Raw genomic sequence first — 21192 nt, 5'->3', positions numbered from 1 at the left:
TCAGGAGTTGCCGCCCACAGGCTTAGTTGGTCCGGGCCTTGGAGATCTTCCTGGACCAGGACTCAAACCTCTGTCTCCTGCATTGGCAGGCAGATTCTTGACCACTGCGCCACCATAGAAGTCCTGCACAAATCTTTGAAAATATAAACATCTTGTGTGGATTATTGTTGCTACAGTATTAATATTAATTGCAATAACAACACTGTTGCTTCCCAGGCTGGCGGTAAAGAGCAGCTGTAAGGCCCACAGGCGCCAGACGTAAGAGGTCAGGGGAGGTGCCTTCAGCACGTCCGGCCCAGAAGGGGCGGAGCCTTAAGGAATGTACGCAAATCCCGCCCCTTACTCCGCCCCTACCGTCGGTGCGCGTAGGCGGTTACCATGGCGATGACGTATAGAGGGCGGGGCGGGGCGGGGCTATGGAGAGGAGGAGGAAGATGGCGGGAGGGCGGCTCTGAGGAGACCTCGGCGGCGGCGGAGGAGGAGAGAAGCGCATCGCCGCGCCGCGCCGGGGCCCATGTGGGGAGGAGTCGGAGTCGCTGTTGCCGCCGCCGCCGCCGCCGCCGCCGCCTGTAACTGCTGGATCCGAGTGGGAGTGAGGGGGAGACTGCAGGATGAAGTTCGCCGAGCACCTCTCCGCGCACATCACTCCCGAGTGGAGGAAGCAATACATCCAGTATGAGGTACCGGCAGCGGCCGGGTAGTGGGAGGACTCGGAGGGGCCACCATCTCGCCAGTCCCGACCTCCACTGCCGCCTTCCGCTCCTGCTGCTTCCCCGCGCCCGGGCGGACTTTGACCCGGTGCGGCGGGGAGCCACTGCGGCATCCCCGCCGCGGCCGGCACCCTCCGGGCCCCGCTGACCTTCCCCTCCCCCGCAGCCCCGCTGCCGCCGGGGTAACGGATATGCGGGCGGCGGACCGGGAGGGACGGTACAGCCGGTCGGGGCTGGGGAATGGTGGTGGGAGGGCGAGGCGCAGGTCGGGGAGTCGGGGTGTGAGGGTAGCCCGGGGTCGCGGCGGTTCCGCGCTAATCCCCTCCTCCCGCTCACCCTGACCTCTGGTCCCCACCCTGGGCGAGCGCCCCCTCGCCAAGGTTAGGTCTTGTTTCTCTCTGCTCACCTCTCACCAAGGAATCCTTCTCTTCCTAGATAAGCCCCTCCAGTGATTTCCTTAATTCCACAGAGCCCTTCAGCTTTCCCCCACTTGCCCACTGTTGACAAAGGCTTTGTAGCAGCGTTGAAACTTGATTTAAATGTGTATCACACATGCGGTGGTTACAGTATGCAAACGTATCGTAATCAACTATTTTGTTTTGATAAAAAGACGGTGATTCGTTTTTTTCACTAATTTAATGAAGTATATAAAGTAATCATATCTTTGGTTTTGGCTCTTCTGTTGTCTTGGAATGGAGGGAAGGGGAAGAGGAAGGAAGAAAGAGAAGAGAATTATTAAAATTTTCAGGTTTTCTTTCCTAAAATTTTTGTTAGCTAGGGAGAAAAGTACTATCTTGTAAACAATGTACTTTGAAAACATACCTGTGTTATTACAGAAATCATGGCCTTCCTCACCCTGAATTACTGTGATAACAGCTCCTGAAGGGTATTTAATAGATAGTGATAAGGAACCTTACACTAATAAAAAGAGAAGTGAAGATAACGAGCTTATTTATATTTTCAGAAGCCAAGATACCTGAAGGGCTTTAAGCATTGCAATAGGTTATTCTCAGTGGCTGGCAGTTCAGCTCCTGGATAGAGAAAGACTTAATCTGTAACCTCCAGGAATTCACATCTATGTTATGTGCAGGAACAAAGAGTATAAAATCAATATGAACACAAATATTCTAGCTAGGTTTTATAAATTGAGATATTTCGATTTTCTATTTAATTTCTGTTTTAAGTTCATTGATAGGATGTTTAGGCAACAACGCGGGTTTATTTATTCGTATAACAGTTGTAATAATTGAAGAAAAGGAAAGGGATGTAAGTAGGTTAAACAACCTTGAAGATTGTAAAATAAATTCACCGTGTAACATACAGTATTTGAGTATTGCCAGAAATGAAAGGCCTAAAATTATGAATGCTTTTTTCACTTAATTTTCTTGTAGTGTTTTGTGGCTACATTTTGTAAGAATGAAATAAGGGATTAGCTTTTCAGCCTGTAGAGTTTTTGATTTATTGTTTCTAATAACATTTGGTCAGTTTTAAAACCTTGGCTAGAGTCCAGATGATGGTTTTTATTGAAAGGAAGGTATTGGTCTTTCATCTTTCTAGTAGTAATTTTCAGCACCACTGCTAGTTCTTCATAGAACACAGCATGCTGAAGCAACATCTTATACTTGTTATATAGTATGGAATGCTTCATTTGGGGAGAAGTAATAGTGGCTGATTGTATGCTATGATTCATTTTAAGTATTACAGCACTTAACTGTTTCATAGAATTGTATTAATCTGGAATACAGTTTCTGGGGCTGGAAGGAGAAGCATAAGATTTAGTTTGATGATGAAATTACCTCTTGATTTATAATGTCAGCTTTGTGGCTGGAGTCATTCTGGGACTCTTCATTCACATACTACATTTGGACATTAGTCCTAAATGGTTACTTTAGTTTGGTCAGGGAGGAGAGGAACACATTTAATATGTGTGACTACATTATCTTTCCTAGGCCAATTAGAAATTATTTTTTGAAAAATTCATTAATTGTTGAAATTTTATTCTGCAGAGGGTCCCTACTATGTGACTCCTGTCGTGGAAAAGCTCATTGTTTGGTAGGCAAAATTAATAAGGAGCACTTTTCTTTGTGAATTGGAGCCATTAAAGACATTTTTTATAGGGTTGGGGTCTATGTGTTGTATACTATTTCTCAAGAGCTGGTGCTGTTCCTTTAAAAACAGTTAAAGGGGCATAAATAAACGTCTTTAGAGTCTAGGAATTTTGGCAGCTTAAAACTTTGGGGAAAAAAGGACATCATAAAAGATGTTAGCATTTGCTAGAGAAAAGGACCTTCTCATAATGCAGTAACATGTAGTTTCTCATATATGAAGATGATACTCTTGAAACACTTAGTAGAACAGACACTTGAATTTGTTTTTCAAGTACTGGTGATGAAATTTGGGTGTATTACTCCTGATTTCTTGTGTAGGCTGCTTTCTAGTGCTGTGAACGACTGTGAACTGTCCAGCTTCTTTGGTTTTACGTCATTTTGCTATATTAAATTTTACTTGAAATAAGCAGAGAATTAGATTAAGCTGAAAATGTTGTTTTACATCTCTGATTATATGTATTATTATGTACACTCGGTCATACAATAAGTGCTAGTTCTTGTATATGTTCGTCATGAGGCCATGGGGACAGTCCTTTTGCCTTTCCAGGGTTCTTTCCTCTTTCATAAAATAAGAATATAGGGCCAGAGCTTTTCAAGTTCTGTTGTAGTTCATAGGTTTTTTTGTATTTTTAAAAATTTATTTATTTATTTATTTATTTATTGGCTGCATTGGGTCTTCGCCTCTGTGTGCGGGCTCTCTCTAGCTGCGAGGTGCAGGGACCACTCTTCGTTGTGGTCAATGAGCCTTTCATTGTGGTGGCTTCTCTTGTTGCGGAGCACGGGCTCCAGGCACGTGGCCTCAGTAGTTGTAGATTGCGGGCTCCAGAGAGAAGACTCCGCAGTTGCGGCGCACAGCCTCAGTTGCTCCGCGGCATGTGGGATCTTTCCAGATCAGGGCTCGAACCCGTGTCCCCTGCGTTGGCAGGCGGATTCTTAACCACTGCGCCACCAGGGAAGCCCCAAAGAGTACTTTTTAAAATTTAGTATCAGTGATTGTATATTTTAGAGTTCTGTAATTGATTAATCAAAATTAATTTAGACCAGTTTCAACCAAATAGGCTAGTATGACCATGTTAATATTTTACAGAATATTAGCAAAAGAAGCAAATATATTTGGTGCCTTAGGCTGCTGACTTGTGTTTTCTTCCCTAGGGTCCTGTGCTGCTTTGGTTTCTCAGGAACCAGGAATGGTTTTTTTCAGTGTACCCCGTAGTTTTGTAAGGTACTAAAATAATGAGGTATCTAAATTTCAGGACTTTAGAGTTAAAAGGGAATTGAGAGATTATCTGTCTCCTTGGTTTTTTTTCAGGCAAGGAAACTAAGGTCCAGAAAGGTTAAGTTATTTATTTGTCCAGGATCATATATAGATAGCTAGTCTGTTGAGCACAGATGTGTAAGCATTGGGAGTCGGGTCACCCAGACTGTGTGACCCTGACAAAATCACTTCCTCTTTCTGGACTTTAGGTTCTTCATCTGTAAAGTGAGAGAACTGGACTTGATGGTTTCTAAGCTCACAGCCCTCTATTTTCTAAGGACCCATATAGCTCCAAATTTCTGTACATTTTTATGGTTTCATTATGTTTTGCATATGAAGAGGACAGAACTTAAATCATTACTATAAATAGCATCCTTTTAAATTAATTGTCTCCTTTCAAATACTTTTGATGATAGTTTAATCTGTGACTGGAAAGCTGACCTAGTGAAGCTTTTATTTAACTTAAGTAAAAAGTGATGGTCATAGTTTCATTTTTTGTTGCAAGATTTGGGAAGGGATTTTCCATAAACTGCATATCCCTTATTTTCAAGTGTAAGGAAACATTGCCATAACATTATTGTGATTTTCATTTATAGAACTCTCCCATGAGAACACTTGTGTTGCAGGCTTCAATTTCCCAAAGGTATTATGTTGATTAGTTACAGTTAACTTGCCTTGCTGGAACTTGTTTGAAATTTCCAGTTTGGCCACCCGATGGGGCACAAACCACACTTTTTCTTTTAGGCACTTCGGCAAATGAAAGTACAGTATAGCATATTTAAAATAACATTTGTAAATGAGTATAGCAGTAAGATGCCTGGCATTTACAAATGTTTCTTAAGTGAGTGAATGAATGTTGTATAAAACAGGAAGTTATTACTGTTCTTTATTATCTTTGTATAATAAAGTGTGTTAGGTTAAGTGTCCTGGAAAGATTATACTTGTCCATCCATCCCTGAAGGTTGGTTTTGGATCAGTTTTTGAGTGAAGGCCCAGATCATAAGAACATAAGACTCTTATTTGACCTGAGATGACCATGGAAAATCAGTCCTGGCTTCAAATCCAGTCCTAATCTGAAAAGCATTTGAGACTGATTGAGTTGTGCTGGCTAGATGTTGCAAGTATATTTGCATCATAGCCCCCAAAGGAGAGTACCCAACACTCCCATGGAGTAAGAGAAGGTAGTTTTAGAAGTCTTAATTATATTCATTTTTATGCATATGACAAGAAGAAATGAAATTTTACTAATATTGAACAAATGGATTGATGCAATGACCTTGTTTAGGAGGTAGTCTGAGGGAAAGAGAGATAAGAATTGCTAATAGTTTTCTCACTTGTTTGTTCACTTTCCGCACATAGCAATTAATCCAGTTTATGGGTGCATAGTTAAGATGAATTTATGGATATTATTTAGTTTTGACTAAACTAACCCTTATAAAATGGATGTGACTTAAAAAGACTCTTGTAAAGAAGCCTCAACAGCAGTACCAGCCTTAACAGCATAATGCAAGCACATGTGAACAACAAGAAAATGGCAGAGCTGACAATTCTACTTCTAGTACTAGCTTTTTGTCAGCCAAATTACAGAAAAAACAATGGCACTTTAATAGACCTGACAAGACGTTTGCCAGAAAGTTTCAAAATAATTAAGATAATTCTTTGAAATAAGATTTTACATCCGTTGTCATCCATAGTGAACACCCTAAATATGTTATGTATTAGAGTTTTCTGGCTTTGTGAGGTCTGTTTTCCAGCTTATAGCCATTATAATCAAGTTTCAAAATTAACTGAATCCTGAAGTTTGAACTAGGCCTTTGAAATACTAAAAACTAAGATTTTAAAAAGTAATGAACTTTTTCTGTTAGGTTGTTCTTTAAAAGTATTGTTATTGATAATTTCTTAAGAGAGATTAAAAATATTTGCACATTATTCACGAATGAAAGTTTAAATTATTTATTTTATTAGTGTCTCATCTTTTAAAACTTCCACTTAAAAAAATTCTGTGTTTTATAATGCACACAGTTGTAGAAGGAGATAATTTATAAACAAAGGTACATATATTGGAGGTGCATAGTAAACTTTTTTTTTTTTCTTTGCGGTATGCGGGCCTCTCACTGCTGTGGCCTCTCCCGCTGCGGAGCACAGCCTCTGGACGGGCAGGCCCAGCGGCCATGGCTCACGGGCCCAGCCGCCCCGCGGCATGTGGGATCCTCCAGGACCGGGGCACGAACCCGCATCCCCTGCATCGGCAGGCGGACTCCCAACCACTGCGCCACCAGGGACGCCCAACTTTTTTTTTTTTTAATAGTGATATGACATAAAAAAAAGTTTGGAAGATTTTTCTCAAGTTGTATAGCTTAACTGCAGGTGGTTTGTGGGTTGCTTGGTATTTAATTGGCCTTTGAGATTGAGAGATTGTCAGAATTCACTAGGATTCTTGCCCAGTTGTATTTTCCTTTTCAGGTCTTCCCCTTACCTAGTAAATGCTAAAAGAAGCCAATAGGGCCTTCCCTTGCGGTCCAGTGGTTGAGACTTCACCTTCCAGTGCAGGGGGTGTGGGTTCGATCCCTGGTCAGGGAGCTAAGGTCCCACATGCCTCGTGGCCAAAAAACCAAAACATAAAACAGAAGCAATATTGTAACAAATTCAATAAAGACTTTAAAAAAGAAATGGTCCAGGGCTTCCCTGGTGGCACAGTGGTTGAGAGTCCGCCTGCCGATGCAGGGGGCACGGGTTCGTGCCCTGGTCCGGGAAGATCCCACATGCCGTGGAGCGGCTGGGCCCGTGAGCGATGGCCACTGAGCCTGCGCTCCGCAACAGGAGAGGCCACAACAGTGAGAGGCCCATGTACCGCAAAAAAAAAAAAAAAAAAAAAAAAAAAAGTCCACATTAAAAAAAAAAATCTTTAAAAGAAGCCAAGTAGACAATGCCCATGAACAAATGCCTTAAAAATTATTCATTCATTCAACAAATATTTATAGAGGCTCTATTATGTCCTATAGGCTGATAGATTTGTCATTAAATTCTGGCTCTTTTGTTGTCTTAAAAATAGAAAAAAACAAAAAGCAGTATTTTATTTTTTTATAAATTTATTTATTTATTTTTGGCTGCATTGGGTCTTTGCTGCGCGCGATTTCTCTAGTTGCGGTGAGCGGGGGCTACTCTTTATTGCGGTGCGCGGGCTTCTCATTGCAGTGGCTTCTCTTGTTGTGGAGCCTGGGCTCTATGTGTGTGGGCTTCGGTAGTTGTGGCACACGGGCTCAGTACTTGTGGCTTGCGGGCTCTAGAGTGCAGACTCAGTAGTTGTGGTGCACGGGCTTACTTGTTCCGTGGCATGTGTGATCTTCCTGGACCAGGGATCGAACCCGTGTCCCTTGCGTTGGCAGGCAGATTCTTATCCACTGCGCCACCAGGGAAGTCCCAAAAAACAGTATTCCTGTGTGTGTGTGTGTGCGTGTGTGCGTGTGTGTGTGTGTGTGTGTTTGGTTTTATATTTTAGTCAGCCTAGTGCTTTCAAAATTAAAAATGGTGTAGAAAGGGAAGATTGTAGATTGAGGACTTGGAACATGGTTAAATTTGGATCACTTGTGTAAATAATATGGATTCATAATATGGATGAATTCTCCCTGGCTTTTCAAACTTTTTATGTTATATGCCTTTAAATTTAATTTGTTTATAGGAAGAAATTTGGTTACCTGTTTCTTCCCATCACTAGGCAGGTGTGGTATTTATGGGGACTGATCAGAAAATCCTTAAAAAGTTGTTTATTTATTATAGGTCAGAGGAAAGTTTAATTAACCTGCTGTAAGCATAACTTACAATTTTCATATTCTCTGTAACAGGAGGGACAGTATGTTGATTAAGAAAACATAGTCGGGCTTCCCTGGTGGCGCTGTGTTTGAGAGTCCGCCTGCCGATGCAGGGGACGCGGGTTCGTGCCCCGGTCTGGGAGGATCCCACATGCCGCAGAGCGGCTGGCCCCGTGAGCCATGGCCGCTGAGCCTGCACGTCTGGAGCCTGTGCTCCGCAACGGGAGAGGCCACAACAGTGAGAGGCCCGCGTACCGCAAAAAAAAAAAAAAAAAAAGAAAAGAAAGTCATTCCTTATTGAAGATGACCTGCAATATTTGGAAAGACTGTAAACCATGAATAAGGAGATGTAAGTCCTTAGACCCAGTTCTGTCACTGAATAGTCATAAATAATTAGTGAACAAGTGATTTTTTTGAAGATTGAAGGGTGAAATGTAATCATACAGGAAAATGAGAAGCTTTTAGATTATTGTGTGTGTGAATTACTTATTTAAGCTAAATTGGTAAAGTTGTAATTCACAGCAATCCAAGTGCTTTGTGTGCTTTTTCTATACCTAAGAGAAGTCCTTTAACTTTTTGGTCTTGGGACCATTTGAAACTCTTAAAAATTATTGAGGATTTCAATGTCTATTGATAATATGCTATATTAGAAATTAAAACTAAGAAATGTCTGAAACACAAGAGTATACAAGCACACCTCTACTAGCCATCAGAGACATGACATGACATTTCATTTAGCCTCTGGAAAACTCCACTGTGTACTCATGAAAGAATGAGAGCGAAAAAAGCACACGAAGTTGTAGTATTATTATGAAAATAGTTTTGACCTTTTGGCTCCCCTGAAAGGGTTTCTGAGAGTTGCTGCCTTAGAGCACAGGACTCCTGTCAGAACGTTTGGAGATGGCCTGAGAAAAAGCTCTCTAGTCTTAGGAAGCACATAAGAGGATAAAGGAAATCCCATAAGTGAGGATTCTCTGGTATATCCCCCCTGCACAGGATGATAGAGAAAAGAAAGTTGTCTTTCCTGGGATTCCCACTTCCATTCTCTCTTCTTTGAATTGAATTAGTGGAAATGTGGTCATTTTGTCATTAAGGAGAAAGGAATTAACATTTATTGACCAGTTAGGAACCAGATGTCATCAGTATGTTACTTCATTTAATCTTCACAACAGTTTTGTGAGGTAGATGATTTATTATCTCCATTTTACTGATGAGGAAACCCAGGCTTAGAGAGACTAGTCAGTTTGTTCATGCCACACATCTAGTAAGTAGTAGAGCCAGAATTTGAAATCAAATTTGTCACACTTTGGAACTCTTGCTTTTTTATATGCGAATTGTAAATAACAGTGGTGGCAGTAACAGTGCCAGTAACAGTAGCAGGAACAACAGCTGTTATTTTTTGAGTGCTTACTTTGTCAGTCACTGTGACATTACTTTAAAAACATTTTCTCTTTATAGCAAGCTGTTTAGGTAGCTTGTTACGTTAGTTCTGTTTGTAGATGGGGAACCTGAGTCTTAGAGCCATTAAGTAACTGATTATGTTGAAACTGCTAATTGTGGTTAGCAGAGATGAGACTGAAAGAGCCCCTGCTTTTAATTCCTACATTGTACTGCTTTATGAAAAATAAATAAATCCATCCATTTATACATAAGTACATTTAGACGTAGTCTCACCTGTTCTCCAGCACCTGCTGAAGTAATGGCTGGTCTATTTTTAGTCCCAGGTCTCAGTCTGCATGGTTTGGAGGTAGTAGAATATGGTCTGGAGGTCAGAGTTCACCTGTGTTCATTTATTTTTTCCTCAAGATTATCAGTGTAACTATTATGAGGTAGGCAGCTGTTAAATAGAGGACCTTATAAAGATGAGCCATAAGAAAAAAATAACGAGATACAATGATAAGTGTAAGACGAGGAAGATAAAGAACATTGGATAGAGCTGTTCCTATGCCACAGTCGTGGCTTTTGGCTTTTAGATCATTCCATAGATCGTGGAAAGTTAGACCTGTAAGGAATTTCAGATATTAATTAAGTCCAATTCCCTTTTTTACTTGAGTGGGAAATGAGGTCCAGAGAGGTTATGATTCAAGCACACATGGCTTGGTTAGTGGCTGAGTGAACACAATCACCCTGATTCATTTTATTGTTTAACTATTTTGCATCATATGCTTATATGTCAATAACGCATACAGAGAACAAACTCTGAAGCCAGACTGCCTAGGTTCATATTCCATCTGGACAGTTTACTAGCTGAGTGACCTCAGGCAAGTCATTCTACCTTTCTGTGCTTCAGTTTCCTTATTTGTGTAATCGGGACAGTAATAGTAGTTACAGGACTTTTTAAAAACATCTTTATTGGAGTATAATTGCTTTACAATGTTGTGTTAGTTTCTGCTGTATAACAAAGTGAATCAGCTATACGTATACATACATCCCCATATCCCCTCCCTCTTGAGACTCCCTCCCACCCTCCCTATCCCACCCCTCTAGGTGGTCACAAAGCACTGAGCTGATCTCCCTGTGCTATGTGGCTGCTTCCCACTAGCTATCTATTTTACGTTTGGTAGTATATATATGTCCATGCCACTCTCACTTTGTCCCAGCTTACCCTTTCCTCTCCCCATGTCCTCAAGTCCATTCTCTGCGTCTGCGTCTTTATTCCTGTCCTGCCGCTACGTTCTTCAGAACCATTTTTTTTAGATTGCATATATATGTTAGCATACGGTATTTGTTTTTCTCTTTCTGACTTACTTCACTCTAGTTATAGGACTTCTGTGAGGATTATATGAATTAAAATATGAAAAGTGCTTAGACAATGCCTATATTTGCTATTAAAATTATTTAGTTAATGCTAGGTTAACAGTATCTTTGTGAGGGAAACCGAGCCTCAAATTTTGTCCCTCTGGGCTTGTCCAGTTCAGATTTTCTTGGAAAATGGCTTTGTTGATTTCAGGTATTACTCCTGTTATCTGTGATATTTTTACTAATAAATTGTCCTTTTTTATATACAGTAAGAAATTCAGGTGGGAACAGTTATATGGTTTTGAAATAAATAAGTTCTCCTTGGTTACCTGTAACTTGCATTCATTTCAGTTATAGACTGTGCCTTCATATGCTTTCCTTTTTCAAAAATGGGGGTGAAATTCACATGTGCATTCCTAAGTATGTTTGAATAGCTTAAGTGAATCCTTTGAGTTTTCAGAGACTATCTAGTTTTAGTTCTTTTCACTTCTGTAATGGAAATTTAATTTTTAATACTAGAATTAGTTTTAGAGTTGAAAAAGACCTTCTCAAGCCCTCTGTTGCACAGATGAATAAATCAAGGACAGAAAGGCCAAGATATGTGGTCAGTCTCACAACTAGCTGATAGGAGAGCCTGGAATAAAAGTATTGACCTCCTGCTCACTGCTATACCTTGCTGAGGCTTATCACTGCCATATAAACATTTCTTTACTTTTAATTTTAAGAATAAATTTTCTTTGTAAGAGCCCACATGAATTTAAATGTTCTTGTTAATGATTACTTAAATACTTAGTGTTAATAACATTTATCTGAACCTAATCCATTAGTTCACACATTAACGACCTCAAATAGTTCATGTGTGTGTCAATTAAAAGACTAAGTAAGTTAAGAGACTCAAACCTTAAAAATGTTTTTTACTCAACTACAGAAAATTAGCCATTGCCCCATCTAGGTAGAAACCTATTGTAGGTGAGGAGACAGGACTGAGGAATTATGGTAAGGCTTGAGGAGTTAGGTAGAGATGAGAGCAAGACTCAGGAAAGTTGAAAAATCATTTGGGCATTTCTCTGTAGCATAATCTGTTTGAATGTTAACACAGGTTACATGTACATGAAGAGCACCTCCCCTCCCCCCCGCCCCCCATCTCCCCATCTCTTGTAACATGCTGCCAAGCCAAAGTCAGGACACATCTGACTAGAGGAGATTAGAATATGTATTAAACCAATTTGTTAAGTATTCATGAGTGTCCCCTTCCTTTTTTAAAAAAAAATAATGAAACAATGATGATGATAATAACAGCCAATGTTTATTGAGTGTTTCCATTGTGCCAGGCATTTTACATTTAAACCTTACCCTCTAAGGTAGGTTTTGTTATCCCTGTTTTAAGAAGTCGCTGAGTCTTAGATTGAGTAGACTGCCCAAGGTCACATAGCTAGTGAATGGTTAAAACCAGAATTCAGACACAGGTTTGTCTTATCTCAGAACCTGCATTCTTTTTTTTTTTTTTGTAAGTTTATTTACTTATTTATTTTTGGCTGTGTTGGGTCTTCGTTGCTGCGTGCAGGCTTTCTCTAGTTTCAGTGAGCAGGGGCTATTCTTCGTTGAGGTGCTCGAGGTTCTCATTGCGGTGGCTTCTCTTGTTGTGGAGCACAAGCTCTAGGTGTGTGGGCTTCCGTAGTTGTGGCTCGCGGGTTCTAGAGCGCAGGCTCAGTCGTTGTGGTGCTTAGCTGCTCCGCAGCATGTGGGATCTTCCAGACAAGGGCTCGAGCCTTTGTCCCCTGCATTAGCAGGCAGATTCTTAACCACTGCGCCACCACGGAAGCCCCAGAACCTGGATTCTTTTTTTTTTTTTGTGGTATGCGGGCCTCTCACTGTTGTGGCCTCTCCCGTTGCGGAGCACAGGCTCCGGATGCGCAGGCCCAGCGGCCATGGCTCACGGGCCCAGCCGCTCCGCGGCATATGGGATCCTCCCAGACCGGGGCACGAACCCGTATCCCCTGCATCGGCAGGCGGACTCTCAACCACTGCGCCACCAGGGAGGCCCAGAACCTGGATTCTTAACATGGTGTTACATGGTCAGGATCATGCAAGGGACTGGCGAGGTAAAAATAGGTAAGCCCCTGTCCTAGAGGAGCTCATAACTTGGGTGGTCTCCTAATCGTATTGTATTGTGATCATGTTGCAGAGGAATGGCCAATTGATTTTGCTCTGGAGATCAAAGGTATTTATCTTAAAAGGTTTCACAGAGGTAGTGTTTGAACTGGGTACTTAGAGATTCAGTAGGGTTTGATGACTTGGTGAAGAGGGGACAGGGCACTGGCGTCATTCTAGGCAGATAGGGTAAAACTGAACAAAGGCATAGATGGATGGAAGTATCCAAGCATATTAGTGAAATCTGGTTTAGTTGGGTATGTTGGAGAGGTGATAGTGTGATTTGGAAAGGTGGACTGGGAGGGATCAAGGGGTGAAGGGCCTCAAATACCATGCTGAGGTGTTTAAATGTTTCTTGTTGTGAACCATTAAGGATTTTAAAGAAGAGACTGGGGAGAAGGATCAGTGCAAAGTGAGAGTGTAGTTTAGATCCTAGAGGATGCGTTGGAGAGACCAAGACCAAAGCCAGGAAAACCAAATAGTATAGCCAAAAATAGTAAGAGCTTGAATTAATACCTTATTTAATCAATTTTCCCACACTTTAACATCTGAAATCAGGATACATCTCATAATTGTCATAGATTAATCAGAGGACTTTTTTTTCATTCTTAGAAGCACATAAAATAATGGTGTATATTACTATTAGTGGCATCTTAGATTTGATTGATTGATCATCTTAGATTTATTGAAAGCCTACTGTGTGTCACGCAGAGTCATAGATACCTGTTAGTATCCAGCATCTGGCAGTGTCTGGCATATTTAGAAACTTTAAAAGCAACAACAAAACAAAATGTAACTGGAAGGCTATGGGATCTGCCTGAGATGTCATTAAGGGATAAGAAAGAGAGATTCAGGAGAGCATGATTGAAGGCAGTGAATGGAGAAAATAAGAAAAGTTCATGTTTATCCCCTACAGAGTGTGTCTAAAGCTCTGGAAATCAATTACTTTGGTATCAATTTAGAGAAGTTGGTCTTATTCTTTTAGTTTTTTTTTGTTTTTTTGTTTTTTTTTTTGCGATATGCGGGCCTCTCACTGTTGTGGCCTCTCCCGTTGCGGAGCACAGGCTCCGGATGCGCAGGCCCAGCGGCCATGGCTCACGGGCCCAGCCGCTCCGCGGCATATGGGATCCTCCCAGACCGGGGCACGAACCCGTATCCCCTGCATCGGCAGGCGGACTCTTAACCACTGTGCCACCAGGGAGGCCTTTATTCTTTTAGTTTTGTTTATTCAGTGAATGCAGAGTTAGACCTTTTAATTAGTTTTATGTAATACCCTCAAATGTGATCATTTAATGACAAAATTGAGATGATATTCTTTCTCCTGTCTTTCCAGTATTTGTATAATAGCAGGTAGCAAAACTGTTGATAAGCAGGTGAGTCACCACCTCTCATCACAGAGTTCAAACTTTTTTTTTTTTTTTTTGCGATACGCGGGCCTCTCACTGCTGTGGCCTCTCCCCTTGCGGAGCACAGGCTCCGGACGCGCAGGCTCAGCGGCCATGGCTCACAGGCCCAGCCGCTCTGCGGCACGTGGGATCCTCCCAGACCGGGGCATAAACCCGCGCCCCCTGCATCGGCAGGCGGACTCTCAACCACCGCGCCGCCAAGGAAGCCCCGTGTTCAAACATTTTTTGATTAAGCCTTTCTTTTTGAGTAGAATAAACGTGTTTGAAATATGAGTATTTCAAATTATGCTGCCATTCGTTATTTGCTAAAGAGGATTGCAAAATCTTTTTTCTAAGATTTGTTTGCTTAGTATCATGGACTTTCAAAAATTCAGTTCCTGATAGATTCAGAAGTTAGAAAATGGATTGATTTAGAGACCACTGAAATGAAATTGTAATAACCCCGTGAGCTTGGGCAAGTCATTTAGCCTCCCTGTGCCACAATTGTCTTATCCTTGAACTGGGGATAATGATAATTTTTACTTTGGAGGATCATGTGAAATGAAATGAGTCAATCATTGGAAAACAGGACAGGAGGTGTAATAGTTACTACACATAGTAAGTATTATATAAGTATTAGCCACTATTACATACCTGTCCCTAGGGGTTTGAAACTAACAGTTGAGCAGCATCTTATTTGATTTATTTACTCTTGACATGGGGGGAAGGGGTCAGTGAAACTGTAACTAGGAAAAGACAACTTAGACTGTTTATTCAATTACTGGACAAATGGAAGTTGAAAGAATTTTACCTTTTTAAAAAAGTTTAGTATAGGGGCTTCCCTGGTGGCGCAGTGGTTGAGAGTCCGCCTGCCGATGCAGGGGACGCAGGTTTGTGCCCTGGTCCGGGAAGATCCCACATGTCGCGGAGCGGCTGGGCCCGTGAGCCATGGCAGCTGAGCCTGCACGTCCGGAGCCTGTGCTCTGCAACGGGAGGGGCCACAACAGTGAGAGGCCCGCGTACCGCAAAAAAAAAAAAAAAAAAAAAAAGCCATAAGAGTAACTTTTATTCATTTATTCAGCAGACGTTTATTTTAGGGTGTTGGTACTCAGACTTTTAGTATAACAAGACTCATTCAACATCATGAAATTTCTTGGAAACCAAATGATGGTAGCTGGACTTTTAGAATCCGTTGCTTGAGAAACTACATTTTGATCAAATTAATTACTGCATTTTATAGATTCTAAGATGCACATTCCTTGTTCCACATTCCTACGCCTTTGAAATTGAGATTCATTTTACAGATGTCACATAGTTAATTGGTAATGTTTTTCTTTCTTAATGGTACGTAAAATAATGGTGCAATGATACATAAATTAATGGTGTGTCTTAACAATTGATGGTATCTTAGACTCGATGAAATATGGTAGTATTTTATTAAGTACAAATACCTTCATGTATTTTGACAAGTAGTAATGTGTTTGTGGGAAACATTATTTAGCCTACAGAGAATACCTAGTTTATAAGGTTGTACAGGATTGAAATTGGAGCTATGAAGTGGTCTGAGACTGATGGATTAGAAACCATTTTTATAAGTGTGTAGGTGTATTGCAGAACCTTTGGGTTCCTTTTTTGTTTTCTTTCAGACAAACGGGCAAACTAAGAACAGAGTGAGAATTTTATGTTGCCATACTATTATTATATTTGGTCAAAGTTCGACATGTTTTACCAACCTGTATAAACCTTATATATTAAAGAGGGCTGGCAGCCAAACACACTAAGAACTTTTCTTGTGGCTAGTAAATGAAAGAGGTTTGAATCTTGTGTAGAAATAAAAGATAATGAAAATTAGGAAAAATAAGAAATGACTTTGCATTTTGATATTTCATGAAACTGGAAATGCTATAAAATAATTCAATAAAAATAACATAGTTACTTAAAAAATTAACTGATGTGCTGATTTTGGATATTTAGGCTTTGTGTTACAAAGTCTGTGCAATTGACAAATGTATTTTGAACTTCTACTGTGCTAGATGCTGTGGCCCATAAGAATTGAAGTGAGACTGCTCTCTGCCCTCAGAGAATTTACAGTTGTTACCACTGTAAATGTAAGAATGAGCCATACAGATTTAATTAGTTATAAAAGAACTTGTTATCAGCTTTATTTTATTGTCAGAATAGGATCCTTAGACAAGGAGGATGCTGATTTAATCTGTCAGATTTATTCCGTCCCAGCTCAGAAGTGCAGCTATGTGACTTCTCAAGGGCATTCAAGGGTATAAGTTAAATTACAGTATTGGTGGCTGTGACTTATGGGAATGCAGTTTTGCTAGTTATTGCTAAATAAATCACTTACTTGAAATTGTCCTAGTTTTCCTTCCCATAGTTTTTGTATCTTTATAGGAATAAAAATTTTAGGTACTTTGATCAAGACAAGCCAAAGATGTTGGTTATGATCTAATAACATTACATTCTGTGATATAAAAATGTTTTTCAAATCTAGCCTCGTGTATTAATTATCTATTGCTCTATAACAAACTACCTAAAACTGCTGAAACAATAAGAAACATTTATTGCCTTACACTCTGGCTGTGTGTAAAGAGTTTGGAAGCAGCTTAACTGGGTGATTCTGGCTAAGGATATTTTGTGAGGTTGTCGTCAAGAAGCCAGTCAAGGCTGCAGTCATCTCAAGGCTTGCCTGGGGCTGGATCCGATTCTAGAATGGCACACTCGAATGGTTGACAAATTTGTGCTGGCTTTTTTCAGGAGGCCTCAGTTCCTTACCACTTGGACCTCTCCATAGGGCTGCTTCAGTTTTTTCATGGCTCGCTTTCCCCAGAGTGGGGAATCCAAGAGGGAATAAGATGAAAACCACAGTGCCTTTTATGACCTAGCCTTGGAAGTAGTACTCTGTCATTTATGCAATATTCTATTGGTTATAGAGGTCAGTCCTATTTAGTATGGGAGGGGATTGCACAAGAGCATTACTACCAGGAGTTAAGAATCATTGGGGGTTATTTCAGAGGCTAGTTACCACACCTGATATAAAAATCTAATGGTTTAGAAAAGTTTTGGAAATGAAAGGAAGAGTGTCAGAAAATTGAGAGGCCAAAATTAGAGGTAAATCTTAGAAAATAAGATTTCACTCCAAATAGTGGGCTATGTGTCTTTTTCTCAAAGAAGCGTGGATTACAGAATGAGCAATACTTGGGCAAGATAATACTTCAATAACCTTTCTGAATTTCAGATCTTCAGTGGTAAAATGAAAATCATATTTACATTAAAGAGTTGTGGGCCTCTGTTAAAGTAGTGTGTTTAAAATACTCAAAATGATATCTGATAGTAGGCATTCAGTAAAGGTAACTATAATTACTTTTATTATCGATCAGTATTTCTGGTCATCATATCCTCAGCTCTCGTGTACTCAAAGCAATCTAATCTAGTTTCTGCCCCATTACTCTACTGAAACCATTTTTTGAAGGTCACCAATGAGCTCCTGATCCTCAGACCTAATTATATCTCTTCTTAGTCTCTTCCTTCTTGATCTCTAAGCAGCTTTTAATTTTTCTTTCCTTTAACTTAAGGATATATTTTATTAATCTTACATATGAATAGTTTAAGTTATAGGCTCTAAAGTCAGAGTCTAGGCATTCTAATGTTAGCTACTTTTCTTTCTTTATAATTCAGTTGCAGCATTCCAATTAGATAGATAGAGAGACAGACAGACAGACAGATGGATAGATAGGTAAATAGGCATCTGTATTCACCTTCCAGCTGAAGAAACAGAATAATTGTTAGTATACTGAACCCTTCCTTGATAGCTGTTTTATTTAACTCAAATGTTCTCAGTTTTCTTTAAAATTTTTCTTCCAGTTTTACTGAGATATAATTGACATGTGGTGTAAATTTAAGGTGTGCAGTGTGTTGATATGATACATTTATAGATTGCTGATGATTACCACTATAGCACTAGCTAACGCCTCCATTCCATCACATAATTACCATTTCATTTTTTTTGGTGAAAATATTTAAGATCCATGGTTGCAATTTTCAAGTATATAATACAGTATTATTAGCTATAATCACCATGCTATACATTAGATGCTCAGAACTTGTTAATCTTATAACTGGAAGTTTGTACCCTTTTACCAGTATCTTCCCATTTCCCCCACCCCCCAGCCCTGGGTAACCATCATTCTACTCTTTGTTTCTTTGAGTTCGGCATTTTTCAATTCCACATTTCAGTGATATCATATAGTATTTGTCTTTCTCTGACTTCACTTAGCATAATGCACTCAAGGTTTATGAAAGTTATCGCAAATGGCTGGATTTCCTTCTTTCTCACGGCTGAATAATATTCCATAGTGTGTTTGTGGGTGTGTGTGTGTATCTCACATCTTCTTTACCCATTCATCTGTTGACAGACACTTAGGTTGTTTCCATGTCTTGGCTATTGTGAATAATGCTGCAGAAAACATGGAGATGCAGATATGTCTCCTCTAAGCAGCTTTCGATAATTTTTAATATATCTTCCTTCTTGCAATGCCCCTTTAATTCCTGTGGCACTCTATACATCTGGTGTTTTCCTTACTGTCTTCTTTGTTGCTTTGTATTCCAAAAGATTCTGTCCTTGGTCCACTTACTTTCTGAAAAATTTCATTTACTTAGGGCATAGGCAGTTTCAAATCACGTTATACAGATAATTTCCAACTCTTAACCACTAGCTCTGACCTATCTTCCAAATTGTAGATCTGTGTTTTCATCTGTCTACTGACCATCTCAGTTGTCCTGTGGATACCTGAAGTGGTTTGTTAATCCAAACTCCTGTCTTTTCTTTGCCCAAGTTTTTTCTTTGGTGTTTTTACAGCTCGGTTAATAGTATCACTAAGCATCCTTCTCTTTACCTAGACTCAAAATCTTAGAGATCTTTAATTCCCTTAGTTCGTGTTTAGTTGTTTGTCTAATCTTCCTATTTTGTTTCTTGGTATCCCCCCTCTTTCCTATATATCACCTTCTTTATTTTAATTGCTACTATGTTAGTTAGGCCTTCAGTATGCTTTGATCATTTTTTAAAGTATTTAACATATTAAAATGTATCTATTTATATGACTATCTTTTCCTTGCTTGATCCACCATTATTTCTTTAGAGCATGGCATAGTGCAAAGAGTAGACATCCAGTAATGTTCATTTAATGACTAAAACTTAGTACCTTCTTTAATGATGATATTAAGTAATCTAGAAATATTTATGATGAGCCTTTCTTATACAAGTACAAGCAAGGTGGCTAAAGCCCTGACTTTACAGTCAAATGGTGAACAAGTGACACAGATAAATAATTAAAACATAAGGTGGAAATATTAAGTGCTATAAATGGTTTCAAATAGAGTACTACAGGATTTCAGAGGAATGAGTAAAGACTTCCAGCTGGAGGAATCAGGACAAAACATAAAAGAGGTTAAATTTGATCTGGACTTTGAAGGCTGGTTAAGATTTGGAAATTAGATTGAAAAGATGGGAGTAGGGATAGGGGATTCCAGGTAGAGGTAGAGGTAATAGTTGTAAACAAAAGGCAAAGATGGAAGAAATACTTAAGTCTCTAAAATGAGTAATAGGTAATTCATTTTGACTTGAGGGTCAGGTTGTGAAAATGAAATTGGCTTTCTTCAGTTTGGAAGATAAGCCTAGAAACATAGATTGGATCATTCTGGGTGCCTTATAGGCCAGCAGAGGAATATGGGCTTTAATTTGTGGCCATTGGGAAATCCTTGTAAGTTTTTTTTTTTTTTTTTGCGGTACGCGGGCCTCTCACTGTTGTGGCGTCTCCCGTTGCGGAGCACAGGCTCCGGACGCGCAGGCTCAGCGGCCATGGCTCACGGGCCCAGCCGCTCCGCGTCATGTGGGATCTTCCCGGACCGGGGCACGAACCCGTGTCCCCTGCATCGGCAGGCGGACTCTCAACCACTGCGCCACCAGGGAAGTCCCCTTGTAAGTTTTTAAGAGGAGAGTCAGACTGGTGCTTTGGAAAGGTTGATATGGCAGTTGTTTGTGTTAGAGAGATGAAAACCTAAAGGTTCGTAAATCAGTGAAGAGTCTGTTGAAATAGTTCAGGTGAATGGATAGGAGAGAATGAATGTAAAAGAGGTTGTGGTGGTGGCATTGACGAATCAGATCACTTAACTTAGGAGTGGAAAGGAGGAGAATATAAGAACGTTAATTCAGCTAGGACAGGAATTTTTATTTTCCTTGTGATGTATCCCAGGTGCCTAGAACAGGCCTGGCACATAGCAGATACACAAATATTTGTTGAATGAGTGAGACAATAGCTGAGATTGTGAATCTGTGTGATGTGGATACTGGCAGTGACATTAACAGAAATAAAGACATGAGAAGAATAGGCTTTGGGAAAAAAATGAATTTTGGACATTTTGAGTATGTGTTAGCAGACCTGTGGCTGAGGATACAGATTTGGGAGATATCCATATAGAAATAGTAAAAGCCATGTCAGTGGATATCAGAGTATGTTAGTGAGGAAATTTATAAATGTGAATATAACGGGATGTATTCCAACTTAGTTCTTCCTATTATAAATTATATACATTTTATACATTTAACAAATTCAATAATTTAATGTTGTAACAACTTCTGTATATTGAATTGCCTTTGCTGATGGGGTACATTTAAATTCTATGAAAATTTTGAGTCATGCATAATGCTTCTAATATACTACAGCCTTTGGAGTGTTAAGTATGTACGAGAATACATTAATTTAAAATTTTAACATACAACATTTTAAAAATTTGTATACGAGTTTCTCTTTACAGATCATTTCTATCATCAAAAACAGAGCTAGGTTAGTTTATTTGGGGATAGAAATGAAGATTAATTAGATGGTCATTCTTTGTACAGGACACATGAGAATGCTCAGTGCCCTCTTTTGAGGTTTATAATTTGATTTACAGAACTGTTCTTAGCACTTTAGTATCAGGAAAACATGACTAATTTCTAGATGACGAGACAAAGAAACCAGGTCAGAT

At 39.9% G+C, this 21192-nt stretch overlaps 1 protein-coding gene across 1 annotated transcript in view; it reads left to right on the top strand.

Moving 5' to 3' along the window:
• The first annotated feature begins 424 nt into the window (after positions 1 to 424).
• Positions 425 to 21192, top strand: part of XPR1 (xenotropic and polytropic retrovirus receptor 1) — a 203171-nt gene continuing 182403 nt past the window's right edge. Inside the window, exon 1 of the mRNA XM_060091179.1 lies at positions 425 to 680. Within this exon, the coding sequence (XP_059947162.1) occupies positions 612 to 680 (69 nt within the window). The 5' untranslated portion in view covers positions 425 to 611. The remainder of the gene's footprint in view (positions 681 to 21192) is intronic.

This window comes from Mesoplodon densirostris, chromosome 2, assembly GCF_025265405.1.
Source record: "Mesoplodon densirostris isolate mMesDen1 chromosome 2, mMesDen1 primary haplotype, whole genome shotgun sequence".
Classification (NCBI taxonomy): Eukaryota; Metazoa; Chordata; class Mammalia; order Artiodactyla; family Ziphiidae; genus Mesoplodon; species Mesoplodon densirostris.
Note: the sequence above shows the minus strand (reverse complement) of the source record. Positions and strands in the feature narration are given on the sequence as shown.